General features: G+C 47.7%; 1 protein-coding gene across 3 annotated transcripts in view; it reads right to left on the reverse strand.

Moving 5' to 3' along the window:
- Positions 1 to 15,844, reverse strand: part of TJP3 (tight junction protein 3) — a 432,362-nt gene that overhangs the window by 150,892 nt on the left and 265,626 nt on the right. For all 3 annotated transcript variants that reach the window (XM_040322292.1, XM_040322285.1, XM_040322278.1), the window contains exon 12: positions 6,726 to 6,834. In XM_040322292.1, coding sequence (XP_040178226.1) covers positions 6,726 to 6,834 — 109 coding nt within the window. The remainder of the gene's footprint in view (positions 1 to 6,725; positions 6,835 to 15,844) is intronic.

Here is a 15,844-nt window from a genome sequence, read left to right on the forward strand (position 1 = left end):
TGTCGAATATGGAGGGCTACACAAAAGGCCCATACACATCTTGATTTTCGGACGTCAATTGTTTAACGATGACCAATCATCCACAAATCTTACCGTTAGTACGGTGCCTTCGACAGCCAATTTCACTTTTTGGTCAGACAAAAGCTGGATGTGCAGACTATAAAATTTGTCAGATGTGAACTCAACATTTCATTAGTATGGTTTTCACACGAAAAAAATCATAAAAGCAAGACTACGCATGCTCAGAAACTAAAAAATAGGATTTTTGTACTCAAGGTAAAATCCATTTCTCTGAGTTCATGGACAAACACAGCAGCATTGACCTTAGGGTTATGTACCTTCGCTCTAGGAGAGACTAGGCAGAACAAAAAACAGCACTTTAAGTGTTAAAAACACTTCTCAGTACAGCACCTCCCAGGGGGCGTGTCCCCCGGGTACATCCCACTCTCTGGAAGCATCCAGCCTCAGTTCGTAGACAAGCAGTACAAACAAAAGAGGGGTGGGTGCTGTGTCCATCCATGAACTCAGAGAAATGGATTTTACGGTAAGTACAAAAATCCTATTTTCTCTTCCGTTCATGGACGGACACAGCAGCATTGACCTTAGGGACGTCCCCAAGCAGTGTTAAAAATTTTGAGGGGTGGGAAAAAACACAGCAAACCAAGCTTCACCCAAAACAGAACAGAGTTCCTCAATGGAGGAACTGCAACCTTAAACTGCCGCCTGTAAAACCTTGCGGCCAAAGGAGGCATCCGAAGAAGCACTCACATCCACCTTGTAAAATTTTGAAAAGGTGTGGATTGACAACCAAGGTCGCCGCCTTGCAAACCTGCAAGACAGACGATTGATGACGGAAAGCCCAAGAGGCACCAATCGCCCTGGTCGAATGGGCCGTGACCTGAAAGGGAGGCGCCCGCCCCTGTAGGGCATAGGCCTGGAGCACGACCTGTCTGAACCACCTAGAAATGGTGGCCGACCTTTTTTAGGACAAGTCACCGACACGAACGGCGAGTCCGACCTCCGAAACGGAGCCGTAGCAGACAAGAACACCCGTAGGGCTCGAACCACATCCAAGGAATGCAAAGTGGCCTCCTTCGGGTTTTTCGGCCGAGGACATAAGGATGGAGAACAATGTCCTCATTATTGTGAAACGTCGAAACAATCTTTGGAAGGAATGATGGCTGCGGCCGCAGCACCACCTTATCCTTATGGATGACTAAGTAGGGAGCCTTGCAAGACAAGGCCGCCAGTTCAGATACTTGTCTGACCGAAGTAATTGCCACCAGAAAAATCACCTTCTAAGACAGAGTCAACAAGGGGATCTTCCGAATGTCCTCAAACGGAGCTTCTTGAAGCACCGAAAGAACCAAGTTCAGGTACCAAGGAGGCAGTGGAGGATGCACAGGCGGGGCTACATGCCGGACCCCCTGCACAAATGTACGCACCAAGGAGTGCGCCGCCAAGGGTCGCTGAAAGTAGACAGCTAGAACCGAAACTTGGCTCTTCACCGTACTTAAGGCGAGAGCCTGATCCACTCCACGCTGTCAAAACAGCAGACACCACGTATGTACGGGGGTGCCACTTCATCTCTCCACAAAGAGATGTAGGCCTTCCACGTACGATGATAAATCTTACTTGACGTGGACTTCCGTGCTCTTAGCATGGTAGAAATCACAGAGCCCGACAGGCCTCGGTCCTTCAACACCTGGCTCTCAACAGCCACGCCGTCAAAGCCAGCGACTGTAAAGCAGGGTGAAAGATAGGACCCTGCGACAGAAGGTCCTCTCTCAGGGGTAGACGCCAAGCAACGTCTGCCACCAGACGCACCAGGTCCGCGTACCAGGGACGGCGCGGCCAATCCGGGGCGATCAGGATTGTCGGTATCCCCTCAGCTTCAACCCTGCGCAGCAGGCGAGGAAGAAGTTGCAGAGGAGGGAAAGCGTATATTAGGCGATAGTGACCCCAAGGCGCCACCAACGCGTCCAACGCGTCCGCCCACAGGTCCCTTGACCTGGTCACGAATCGTGACACCTTCCGATTGAGACGGGACGCTAGAAGGTCCACGTCAGGAATGCCCCAACTTTGGCACAGAGTCTGAAAACACATCCGGGTGTAGCGACCATTCTCCTTGGTCTAGCCTTTGGGGACTTAGATAGTCGGCTTGCCAATTCAGCACCCCCGGAATGTACACCGCCGACAGAGCTGGAACCCAGCTTTCGGCCCACTGGAGGATGTGCGCGACTTCTGTCGCTGCAGCCGAGCTTCATGTGCCCACCTGATGATTGACGTATGCCACAGCCGTGGTGTTGTCGGACTGGATTCTGATCGGTCGGCCTTGCAGACCCAGAGACCACTTGGAGAGACACAACTTGATCGCTCGGAACTCCAAAACATTGATTGGAAGGCGGGACTCCTCCCGAGTCCAGCATCCCTGGGCTGAATGGGCACCCCAGACACCCCCCCCAGCCGGAGAGGCTGGCAGCCGTCGTGATCACTGACCAGTGACACGGCAGAAACGATCTCCCGGTCCGAAGTACCAGAGATGTCAGCCACCACACTAGGGAGGACTTGGTCAGTCGACTCACCCGAATCCGGTAATCCAGAGACGAAGGAAGTTTGTTCCAATGTAACAGAATCTCTTTCTGTAACACTCGAGGCCACCATCAGACCCAGCACTGTTATGCAACAGCGAAGCGACGCCCATTTTGGGTCGCCAACCGCTGCACCGCAGATTGCAGAGTCTGCAGTGTTTCCGCTGGGAGGAAAACTCTCGCCTCCGAAGAATTCAAGGTCCAACCCCAGACATTCCAGCCGATGAGACGGCAACCGGTACTGACTTCTGGATATTTAGCAGCCAACCGAATTCTCAGAGGGTCTGACAGGTGATAGACACATCGTCTACTAATTCCAAGCTAGCGATCCCACGCTGCCGCAGCAGGGCCAGAATCGAGGCGAGGACCTCGGTGAAAAAAACCTGTGGTGCCGAAGCTAGGCCGAACGGGAGGGACACAATAGAAACTGGTCCTCCCCGACCGCAAAAAACCTCTGGTGTTTTCGCGCAAATGGGGATATGCAGGTACGCATATCCCCTGATGGAGCGCTGCTATTACTGAGCGAATCGACTCCATTCTGAATTCTTGCGCTTTGACAAAGCAATTGAGAGCCTTGAGGTCCAGGACCGGACGGACTCCGTCCTTCTTGGGGACTACAAACAGATTGAAGTAAAAACCCCTGAAACCGTTCCATTGAGGGAACCGGTACAACCACCCCCCTGTCCAGCAAATCCTGGACAGCTCCTGACAGGTCCTTCAGGCGATCCGGAGGAAGCAAATCTGTTTGGTGGACAAGGGAGAAACTTTATCTTGTACCCCGAGGAAACTACTTTGCAGACCCAACGGTCGGAAAGAAGAGACCTACACTGAGCCGCAAATTCGCGAAGCCGGCCCTCCACCCGAGATGTGGGCGGAGGCAAACCTTCATGTGGAAGCAGGCTTGTCCGCAAGCTTGTTGGGCTTGCGGTACCAGGGGCGGTTTCGCCCTTCAGTGGACGTCTTAGCACCCTGGAAACGTTTTCCTGCCGCACTTGGCGGGCGAAAACAAACCGCTTGGGGTTGGTAAACAAGGGCCCCTGCCTACGGCGAGGCACCTTACCCTTCCCAGATTGCGGGAGCAGAGTGCTCTTACCGCCCGTGGCATCTTTTATGATATCATCCAGGGACACCCCAAAAAGCCGTTCACCCTCACAGGGTAAGCACACCAGGGACTTCTTAGAGGACTGGTCCGCAGACCAACCTTTAGCCATACAAGGCGGGGCAGTACCACCGCGTAGGCAGAGGCCCTGGAGAGCAAGGGGTGCATATCCAGGGCCGACACATAGACACATTTTTAGACCTTGTACCAACTGGTCGGTCAGGTCCACGCAGGTCTCAGAAGCATTCCGCGCCTCTAGCTCCCGCACCAGGGACTTAGCCCGTTCGATAAGTGTCTGCGACACCAGAGACCCGGCCAAAACCGGTCTCACCACTGTGAATATGGAGCGGGCCACGCCCCAGCTCTCCTATCTGTGGGGTCCTTAAATGCGGGAGCCCCTTCCACAGGTAACGTGGCAGCCTTGTTCTAAAACAAGCTTCCCAGCCAGGACACAGGGGGGTCCACTGACGGAGGAGATACCCACTGTTATAGGAAATCCTCCTCAAAAGGTTAACGGACCGCAAGGTATTTTGGTACTGCCAAAAACGTCCTGCGACCGATCCCCTTCCGTGCACAACAGTCCAGATATGGAACACAAGGAAAACACTTTATGCAGTGCGGGGCGGCTTGCTGGACCCAAAAGAGACTGACATCTCTGATGCCTCCGCCGAAACCTCAAGTGCTTGAGTAACCCGCACCGCAGTGTTAAGAGCCCCAACAAAAGCACAATCATGCGCTGACCCTGAAACAGTCATCCTCACTGTCCGTGTGAGCTTAGGCCTGCAGCATCTGACAAAAAACGGAACCAGAGCCGGACGCCGCAGCGAGGCCTGATTCTGTGTCAGAAAACATCCCAGAAGAAGGCAGAGGGGGGGACGCTTTGTTACCCCCCTTTTTCCCCCACCACTTCCTTCCTGACCACAAACGCCTCAGGGACTGCCATCACAGCATCCACAGAGGCCACCGGAACAGGGACACTAAGGGTTAACACCGGCATGTCAGTGAGTCAGTGAGTCACTGTAACTGCCACCCTAGTACTGCCAGGCAGGACCACAGGACACCCTCCCAGCCGCTACAGAGAGCAGGGAAACCCCCCCCCCCCGGAGGACTCACCGCCCGACCAGACTGCCGCTGCTGAGAAGCTAAAACGCTGTCTCTGCTGCGCCATCCCACAGGAAAGTGTGCATAAGCCGTCAGCGCCGTTATTCTAGTCACAGGAGGCCAAGAGCTGTACCAAGATGGCCGCCGACATACAAAAAAACAGCCTGCAGGCTTCGAGAAAATGGCCGCCGTCATTACAACTGCGCCATAAAACACAGCCGGTCACCGGCAAAATGGAGCCAAAACAGTTTTTTTTTTTAAAACATACACAGTGAAGCCCCAGTGACACACGGCAACCTATAGGCCCACGGGACCCCCCCCCCCCCCGCAAACATGGCAGTACCAAAGCACTAACAAAACACCAAAACAGCACCCACAGCAGCCGCAGCCCCCAGGTCAGACTGAGCCCCCCAAGCCGGCACCCCCACCACACGCACCAGCCGAAACCACCCTACCGAGGCAGGGGGAAAAAAACGTACCCTTCTGCGACCACCGGCTGGAGGCATTCCAGACAGATCCAACGTCCGCTTGCGGCATGGCTGTCGGCACGGCACACTGTGACACGGCCATAGAGACCGGTCATGTGTGCCCTGGAACATGTAGTTCACCGGCCACCCCTGGGGCAACGGGGCATGTCGTGGACGGCCTAGCTAAAGACCGGCACACGCTCGATGGCCGAACATGGTCGGGACTACAAGGATTCAAAATACAGCCCGTCACCCAGTCGGCAGTTGAAAGTAGATTCCAAGATCCAAAAATGCAGGAACAAAAAACAATAAAGGCGAAAAAAATCGCAAAAAATCTACAGAGCAACGAGCTCCAGAAAAGCCATGCTCTCCTGACGATAGGCAGATAAAAACTGAGGCTGGATGCTTCCAGAGAGTGGGATGTACCCGGGGGACACACCCCCTGGGAGGTGCTGTACTGAGAAGTGTTTTAACACTTAAAGTGCTGTTTTTTGTTCTGCCTAGTCTCTCCTAGAGCGAAGGTACATAACCCTAAAGTCAATGCTGCTGTGTCCGTCCATGAACGGAAGAAAAAATACATACAAAACAATTCAACACATTACGTCACTTCTAAAGTTGTATTCTGGCAAATGAAAATTCTCGTATTGTTGTTAGCAACCTCTTCACTTTCAACATGAGACTAGCATGCCACAGAAATTGGATGTTCTGTTGTCCAAAATATAAAGCGTGTGTACAAGGCTAAAGATTAAAACTCAACTGGTCCCTTCTGAACTGGCCAATTTTTAATCCGTGTGTACTCCACTTTCCATTACATAAAATTGGCCTGCTGACAGTGTTGCATCCACAAAAAAAAAAATGAAATGTTGTGTATTTGCTGAATCTGCAAGAGCCACAATACAGTTGTGTTTCTAATTAAACTCACCGATTAGCCAACCTCATATTGTTCACAGATTTAATAATTGAGAAATGCAAGACAAAAGCCACGTCTCATCTGCCCAAAAATGTGTTAATACCAATTTGTTCAAAACAAGCAAATGAATCTAGAAAACAACAAACCTAAACCGGTCATATGCTAAAAACTCATAGAATTGAAATTGCAGTAACAGTATTTTTATATGAAAAGCTAATGTCTGAAACCTGTGGTCTCCCAACTGTGGCCCAGGGACAGAATGTGGCTCTTTATTTGCCTTTAAACGGCCCTTGGGGCACTATTCCTCCCAATGAGGAGCACTATTTCTACACCACAGTCTGGCCCTCCCAGAGTCTGATGAAGGCCAGCAAACTGGCCCTTTGTTTAGAAAGTTTGGAGACCCCTGTGTTAGACTAATTACATGCCTACTCATGAACTATGGCAGTTGAACAACAGTGTACACTTTATAAATGTGGATCCCAAACAGCTTATTGGAGCTTACTGTAAAAAAAGGCAAAGTTACAGTTAAACCTTACAGTAGTGTCTATACTACTTACTGTCTTCTTTTCCCTGTGTCAGTATAACGATTTCTTCATTTTGTGGGATGTTCATTAGATACTGCACTGCATCTTCACGTGTCATGTTGTGGAAACTTGTTTCATTGACCTGTAAGTGACAACATTTTTGTAACACAATTTTTGAGAATTCTATTTTAATATAAAAAAATATATATAAAAAAAAACAAAACACACTACTACAAAAAACTACAGAACACGAACACACACACACACACACACACACACACACACACACACACACACACACACAGTGCAATAAATCAAACTTTGCAGAGCCTGTGCAAAAACTTGAAAAATTATTCCTTCATGTGGACACTTTGTATACTATAGCTAGTGGGGCTCAGACTATAGGACTTTCCTCGATATAAGAAGATTTGTGCCTATTTAATGGCAATAGGCAATTTTGCTTTTCTGTAGACCCATTCAGGAGCCTGCATTTAAGAACTAATATAGTTTTAAAAGAATATATGAATACACACACACCTACAAAAAATAAAATAAAAGGTCTACTTTAAAAACAACCTTACCTTTAGTGAAGTTGCCTTTAATAACTACCCAAGCACCCCTCCTTCCTTAGACCTTTACTCTGACACAGTCTAGGGCTGGCTCCTCTTTTTACTGTAAAGACATTCATTCCTATGGGTAGCTGTACTCATGACAGCCTTCAAAAGTCCCTCAGTATAAATGATCCATAGGTATAAAAGTAGCTGTGGTGTACATACGCAGTATGAAAAGGAGCCTACAATGACCATGTCAGAGAAAAGATACTAAAGACACTTGGCATGGCATCTACACCACTGACTGACTGAGAAGGAAAGCTGGCATCGGGGTAGCAATCCCAAGCATTATATCAGTATTTATATTTGACAAGCCCCCAGAACATAAAGAACGAACTGGCTGCCGTCTTTAACCACTTCGCACCAATGTCCAATGAGAAGGCAAAATCCAGGGTTTATCCACCTTCAACAAAGAAGAGTACACGTAAGCAGATACAGCCCTCTGCAGGGACAGATAGATCTCCTCCACTACCGGAATCTCCACACACTGTACTCCAATCTCCGTGACAATCAGCAAATGAGAAAAGCCGAAACTCCAATCTGGAAATGTCACTCTTAGACCAACGGGCCGTGAGTGTAAGAAGACAGGGAACTCCAATAGGTAGTATAATCAGTAAAAAAAAAGCCTTAATTGCTTTAAAAATTGTCGGAATCAACCGCATAATACATTAAAAATTGCCGACAAGCTTTCAAATCCAAAAGAAAAAAAAAGGCCCCAGGAAGAAGTTACGTATGATGAAACATGTAGGGCGGTGCCACGACGGGCTGACGCCATTACGCCTCACGTAACACCCTTTGTGCGTTCGTTTTTTTTCTTTCGCATTTTAACCACTTAAGGACTGCCTAACGCCGATATACGTTGACCCGGTCCGAAGCTCCGTGGGCGCGGGACCCGCGGACCTGATCGCCGCCAGTGTCCCGAGATTGGTCACAGGAGTTGAAGAACAGGTAGAGGTGTGTGTAAACACACCTTCCCCGATCTTCACAGTGGCAGTGTCATTGATTGTCTGTTCCCTGATATAGGGAAAGACGATTAAGGACGTCACACGTCCAGCCCCGCCCCCCCTACAGTTAGAAACACATATGAGGTCACACTTAACCCCTACAGCGCCCCCTAGTGGTTAACTCCTAAACTGAAATTTTAATTTTCACAGTAATCAATGCATTTGTATAGCACTTTTTGCTGTGAAAATGACAATGGTCCCAAAAAATGTGTCAAAATTGTTTGATATGTTCGCCATAATGTTGCAGTCACGAAACAAAAAAAAAAAACGCTGATCGCCGCCATTAGTAGTAAAAAAAAAAAAATGAATAAAAATGCCATAAAACTATCCCCTATTTTGTAAACGCTATAAATTTTGCGCAAACCAATCGTTAAACGCTTATTGCAATTTTTTTTACCAAAAATAGGTAGAAGAATACGTATTGGCCTAAACTGAGGAAAAAAATTTTTTTTTTATATATTTTTTGGGGGTATTTATTATAGTAAAAAGTAAAAAATATAGAATTTTTTTCTAAATTGTTGCTCTATTTTTGTTTATAGCACAAAAAATAAAAACCGCCGAGGTGATCAAATACCACCAAAAGAAAGCTCTATTTGTGGGGGAAAAAAGGACGCCAATTTTGTTTGGGAGCCACGTCGCACGACTGCGCAATTGTCAGTTAAAATGAAGCAGTGCCGAATCGCAAAAAGGGGCAAGGTCCTTAACCTGCATATTGGTCCGGGTCTTAAGTGGTTAAAGCTTGCCGGCTATTTTTAATGTATTATGCGTTTGATTCCCCCAATTTTTAAAGCAATAAAGGCTTTTTTACTGATTATACTACACTATCAAAGTTCCCCATCTTCTTACACTCACGGCCTGTTGGTCTAAGAGTGACATTTCCAGATTGGAGTTCTGGCTTGGAACGTGGTGCCGAGATTCTGGTGGTGGAGGAGATCTATCTGTCCCTGCAGAGGGCTGTATCTGCTTGCGTGTATGACCTTGCTATTAAGGTGGTCCATCGTATCTGGTAAGGGAGCCCACTGAAAGAACGATTCTCAATCGGGGACTCTTATACATCTCCCCCCCCCCTCTTCTATTCTTTGGTGAAGGTGGATGAACCCTGGAAGTTTTTCAATATCTTGATTCCACAAGTTTATTACAAGCGCAACTTATATATTTTTATCAGTTTGGTTCACCATAGAGATTTTTGATGTTTTTTGTTGCAGCTGCTTTTTAGTTTTGTAATTTCTTTAGAATGGTTTTGCAATTTTTTTAGCACGGTATTAACCCCTTTACACTACATATTATATCTAAATGATGCCTGCAGCTACGGGCATCATTCAGATATCGGCATTATCAGCCGGCGATTCCCTACACCATAAAAAGGATCATAGTGGCTGCTCCACCGCTTGATCATTCTTACAAACGGCGAAAAGGGGACGTCCCCCCCTCCCGCCACCCTCCGGTGCTTCTACCGATTCACCGCTGCAAATTGGTGAGTCGGAGAACAGATCCACTGGCCCGGGATGCTGATCATAAAGATATCCGGCGGACCAGATGGTCGCCGGAGTCTACATGATCGCAGGAGGCCGGGCGCAATGTTATGACGTCATGCCCGGCCTCTGCATTAAAAAAAAATGGCACCGCTTCGGCTGGGAAGTGTTTTTTTTTTTTTTGTATTTTAGACTTCCCAGCCTAGAGGTGAGATGTGGGGTCTTATTGACCCCATATCTCACTGTAAGGAGGTCCTGTAATGTCATATTTATATTACAAGGGATGTTTACATTCCTTGTAATAGGAATAAAAGTGATCAAAATATATATTTTTTTAAGTTTTTTTAACCACTTTAGCCCCGAACCATTTTGCTGGTCAATGACCGGGCCACTTTTTTGAGATTCAGCACTGCGTCGCTTTAACTGACAATTGCACGGTCGTGCAACGTGGCTCCCAAACAAAATGTATGTCTTTTTTCCCACAAATAGAGCTTTCTTTTGGTGGTATTTGATCACCTCTGCGGTTTTTATTTTTTGCGCTATAAACAAAAATAGAGCGACAATTTTTAAAAAAAATGCAATATTTTTTTGCTATAATAAATATCCCCCAAAAATCTATAAAAAAACTATTTTTTTCCTCAGTTTAGGCCGATACGTATTCTTCGACATATTTTTCGTAAAAAAAAACAAAAAAAAACACGCAATAAGCGTTTGATTGGTTTGCGCAAAAGTTATAGCGTCTACAAAATAGGGGATAGTTTTATGGCATTTTTTTTATTATTTTTTTTTTTACTAGTAATGGCGGCGATCTGCAATTTTTATCGGTACTGCGACCTTATGGCAGACACATCGGACACTTGACACATTTTTGGGACCATTGCCATTTTTATAGCGACCAGTGCTATAAAAAATGCATTGATCACTGTAAAAATGTCACTGGCAGGGAAGGGGTTAACACTAGGGGACGATCAAGGGGTTAATTATGTTCTCTAAATTGTGCTCTTACTGAAGGGGGGGGTGGGACTGACCAAGGGAAATGACAGATCGCTGTTCGTACATTGTATGAACATATGATCAGTCATTTCTTCCCCTGAAAGAACCGGGAGCTGTGTGTTTACACACACAGCTCCCGGTTCTCACTCTGATGAGCGATTGTGGGTGCCCGGCGGTGATCGCGCCCGCCGGGCACTCGCATCAGCACCAGGGGCGAGCAGGGGGCGCGCACGCGCCCCTAGTGGCCGCAGAGCAACATCACGTCATATTACGTTATTTTGCGCAGCCGAACCAACCTGGCGCAGTAAAACTGTGGTGGGCGGTCGGCAAGCAGTTAAAGTGCCCCTGTCCCCGTGTGCTTGGGGACTGGGGCATACACAAGTCCCACCCACATATGAAAACAGTGTTCAAACCACACATGCGAGGTGTCGCTGCGAACGTTGGAGCGAGAGCAAAAATTCTAGCCCTCTGTAACTCAAAACATGTAACCAGCAAAAAAAATTAAAGCGTCGCCTATGGGGATTTTTAAGGACCGAAGTTTGGCGCCATTGCACGAGCGTGTGCAATTTTGAAGCGTGACATTTTGGGTATCTTTTTACTCTGCGTAACTTCTTCTCTCACATAATGCCAAAAAAATGGCTAACTTTAAAGTTGTTTTATTTTTTTTAAAGCATGAAACAAAAAAAAAAAAAACAGGTTTGAAAAATTGCTGCGGAAATACCGTGCGAGATAAAAAGTTGCAATGACAGCCATTGTATTCTCTGGGGTCTCTGCTAAAAAATATAAATAAATATATAAAAATAAATATATATATTTGGGGGTTCTATGAAATTTTCTAGAAAAAAAAATATGATTTTTACATGTAGGAGCTAAGTGTCAGAATTGGCCTGGGCGCAAATTGGTTAAAATATAAAGCTAACCACTCCAGGAAGACGTTTTATGTAAGAAAATATGAATTTTATTATCTTGGAGTGCAGCACAGGACACGGACAGAAAGTTCATATACTGTGAGTTAAAGGTGTATACCTTCAAGTGATTGGACACTGGCAAAGCTATAGATGACAGGCCCTTACTTTCGCTATAACCATACCCCACTCAGTGAGCCCTCCATTTTGTAACAAGCACTTGTAATTAAACCAAGAAATGCAAGGGGGGTTGACCTGTGTCCTGTACTGCACTCAGAGATATGGAATTTGGAGGCAAGTGAAAATTCCTCTTATCTTAATTATGCAGTACATGACAAAGGCAGAATTTGCATACACTATGGGCTGCCACCCACCAATGAATACAAAGGGTGGGCAACAATGAGGTAAATTATCTCACCAACAAGAGTCAAAAGGCACAACCATAGAGAGCTGCTATGAGTGTCTGGCAGCCAAAAGCTGCATCAGCGCAAGACTGGATAACGCCTAGTAAAACTCAGATAAAGCATTAACTGAAAACCAGGTGACGTCCTTACACAACTGGGCTATTGAGGCTTGGTGCCAAAATGGCCAGAAAACACCCACTGATCTAGTGGAATGGGCATATAGAAGCACATGAGATTTTTTATTGAAAACGTAAGCTCTTGCAATCAGATTTCATAAGGTATCCAGGACTTTGAAATAGGGAGTCCCTTATGATGTCCAGAGAACAGGACAAAAAAGGAATCCATCCTTCTGTTTGGAGCAGCAACATTGAGGTATACTTTAATGGCTCGGACTATGGCAAGACTATTGCCCAGACAATATAGAGATTTCCTTAGGATGCTTATGAGCAGGGCATAAGGATGGGAGGACGTTGTCTTAATTGAAGTGGAATGCTGAGATCACTTTCAAAAGAAAGCATTGCATTGGGCATAAGAAAACTTTGTCATTGTGAACAATGAGGAAAAGCTTTTTACAGGAAAGGGTTGTCAGTTCAGAAACACAACATACGTGATAGCAACCGAGAAGGCTACTTTGCATGAGAGATCCTACATTGGGACATCACTGATAGGTTCCAAGGGTGGATTCAGCAGGGCAGAGAACACCAAGTTGAGATCCCAAGGAAACACAGAGTGCTGAAAGGGGGGGCTTAATATGAGATACACCTTGGAAAAAGGATTTTACAGGGAAGAGCGAAGTCTGAGACCTTTGAAAGAAAATGGACAAGGCTGAGACCCGATCTGAAAGACCCCTTACACACCTCTTAGATTTTCTGCAGATTTTTGTCTTCAGATTTACCAAAACCATATAATGGAGGTCAAACCTTAAAAGGGGTTGTAAAGGTAAAAATGTTTTCCCTAAATAGCTTCCTTTACCTTAGTGCAGTCCTCCTTTACTTACCTCATCCTTCCATTTTGCTTTTAAATGTCCTTATTTCTTCTGAGAAATCCTCACTTCCTGTTCTTCTGTCTGTAACTCATCACCGTAATGCAAGGCTTCCTCCCTGGTGTGGAGAAAGCCTCTTGAAGGGGGAGGGGGCGAGCAGGCAAGTCAGGACACTCTACTTTGCAGATAGAGAAAGGAGCTGTGAAGGGGTTATGTGTGACCTCATTTGTGTTTCTAACTGTAGGGGGGTGTGGCTGCAGGTGTGACGTCATCGATTGTGGTTCTCTATAAAAGGGAACTTGATCGATGACAGCGCCACAGTGAAGAACGGGGAAGCTGTGTTTACACACAGCTCTCCCCGTTCTTCAGCTCCGGGGACTGATCGCGGGACACCAGCGGCGACCGGGTCCGCGAGTCCCGCGGCCACAGAGCTTCGGACCGAGTCGCGTGCGCGACACCGCGGCTTGGCTTAAAGAGCCACGTACATGTACGTGAATGTGCCCAGCCATGCCATTCTGCCGACGTACATCGGCGTGAATGGGTCCTTAAGTGGTTAACAGAGTTGAACAGCCCCACCCAGGGGGCGGTCCCTCCAGACATAACCCTCCTCACTGCAGCATGCAGCCTCAGTTCGTAACAAGCAGTACAAACCTAAAAAGGAGGGGTGGGTGCTGTGTCCATCCATGGACTCAGAGAAAAGGATTTTACGGTGAGTACAAAAAATTATATTTTCTCTTATCGTCCATGGATGGGCACAGCTCCTTAAATCTTGACAAGTGGGACTTCCCCAAGCAGTGTCAAAAACGAGGGGTGGGAAATATATCGGTAAAACCAATTTTAATTTCACCCCAAAACAAGCAGAGCTCCTCAACGGAGGAGGTGCAACTTTAAACAGCCGCCTGCAAAAACTAGCGGCCCGAAAGAAGCATCAGAAGATGCACTCACAGCAACCATGTAAATTCTGGAAAAGGCATGAACGGACAAGCAAGTCGCTGCCTCGCACACCTGTGAGACCGACGCACGATGTCTGAAAAATAACCCAGGAAGCACAAACTGCCCTGGTCGAAGGTGCCGTGACTGGAAAGGGGAGCCCATCCCTTAAGAGCATAGGCCTGTATGACAGCCTACCTGATCCACCGAGAAATAATGGTCGACGAGACCGCCAGGCCCTTTTGTGGACCAGACAAAGACACAAAAGAGAGTCAGATCTCCGAAACGGAGCCGAAGCAGGGTGGTACACCCGCAAAGTGCGTACCATGGCAAAAGTATGAAAGGCACCCTCCGTAGGATGCGCTGGCCGAGGAGAGAAGGATGGAAGAACAATGTCCTTATTCCGGCGACAGGCCGAAACCACCTTCGGAAAAAGGGAAGGTTGCGGGTGTACAGGGCTGGACTGGGACAAAAATTTGGCCCTGGACTTCATCCAGAGCGGCCCACTTTAATTTTGAGTGTCCTCTTTGCATCAGAGTGTCCCCCATCAGAGTCTCCCTTGCATCAGAGTGTCCCCCCTTGCATCAGAGATCCCCCTTCCATCGAGTCCTCCTTGCATCAGAGCGTCTTCCATTGCATCAGAGTGTCCCCCATCAGAGTTCCGCCCTTGCTTAAGAGTGTCCCCCACTGCATCAGAGTGTCCCCCATCAGTGTGCCCCCCGTTGAATCAGAGTGTCCCCCCTCTCCTCCCCCTCCCACATTTACTCACTCACAGCTCTCCAGAAAGGCAACATCGTTCCTCTCTCCAGCCATGTGTTAATTGACAAGTGATAAGGGGAGAGAGGAAGTAAAGTCTGCCTGGTGTCCATCTCCCCCTATAGGGAGCAGAAAGGCTAATACTCACTCCAGCAAGTGATGGCTGCTGCTTCTCCCGACAGGAGTGAAATCAAGATCATTCACTGTCAGAGGAGTGGCTCCAAGACTGCACCTGACCAGCCCACTGAGCCATCGGCCCACCGGGAAACTCCCGGTAGTCCCAATGGCCAATCCATGCCTGCGGATGCACCACCACCTAATCCTCATGGAGGATTGAGCATGGCGGCTTGCAAGACAAGTCCGCCAACTCAGAAACCCCTCTAACAGAGGTAAAGGCAACTAAAGGGGCCACCCTCTGAGATAGTGTCAAGAGAAAAATCTCTCTGATGTTTCCAAAAGGAAGGTTCCAGAAGAACCGAGAGCACCAGAGTCAAAACTCATAGGAGAGATGGACCAAGTGGGGGAAAGTATATGGCAAACCCCCTGCACAAACAAGGGACCCACCAGGGAACGGGTCGCAAAAAGGCCACTGAAAGAACACAGCCAAGGCTGAAATCTGCCCCTAAACAGTGCTTTAAGCAATTCTTAGATCCAAGCCAAGCTGTAAAAACAGCAGGACCCTGGACGTCACTCCATCTCTTCACACCAAGAAATGTAAGCCTGCCAGGCGCGACGATAGATCCTCCGGAAGAAGACTACCGTGCCCTCAGCATGGTTGAGATGACAGAGTAGGCCAGACCCCGGTCTCTTAAAGTCTGGCTTCCAATAGCCATGTTGAGCAAGTCAGTGACTGTACAACAGGATTAAGTATGGGACCTCCGCTAGCAGCCCCCCCCCTCCCCCAAGATCGGCGAACCAAGGACACCGAGGCCAAGCTGGAGCGATTAGAATCATCGGGATCTCCTAAGCCTCCGCTCTGTGAAGCAGCTGAGGAAGCAACTACAATGGCGGAAAGGCAAAAAATTGACGATACAGACCCCACAGGGTCACCAGTGCGACTGACGTGTCTGTACCGGATCACTAGACCTGGCCACT

Source organism: Rana temporaria, chromosome 1, assembly GCF_905171775.1.
Source record: "Rana temporaria chromosome 1, aRanTem1.1, whole genome shotgun sequence".
Taxonomy (NCBI): domain Eukaryota; kingdom Metazoa; phylum Chordata; class Amphibia; order Anura; family Ranidae; genus Rana; species Rana temporaria.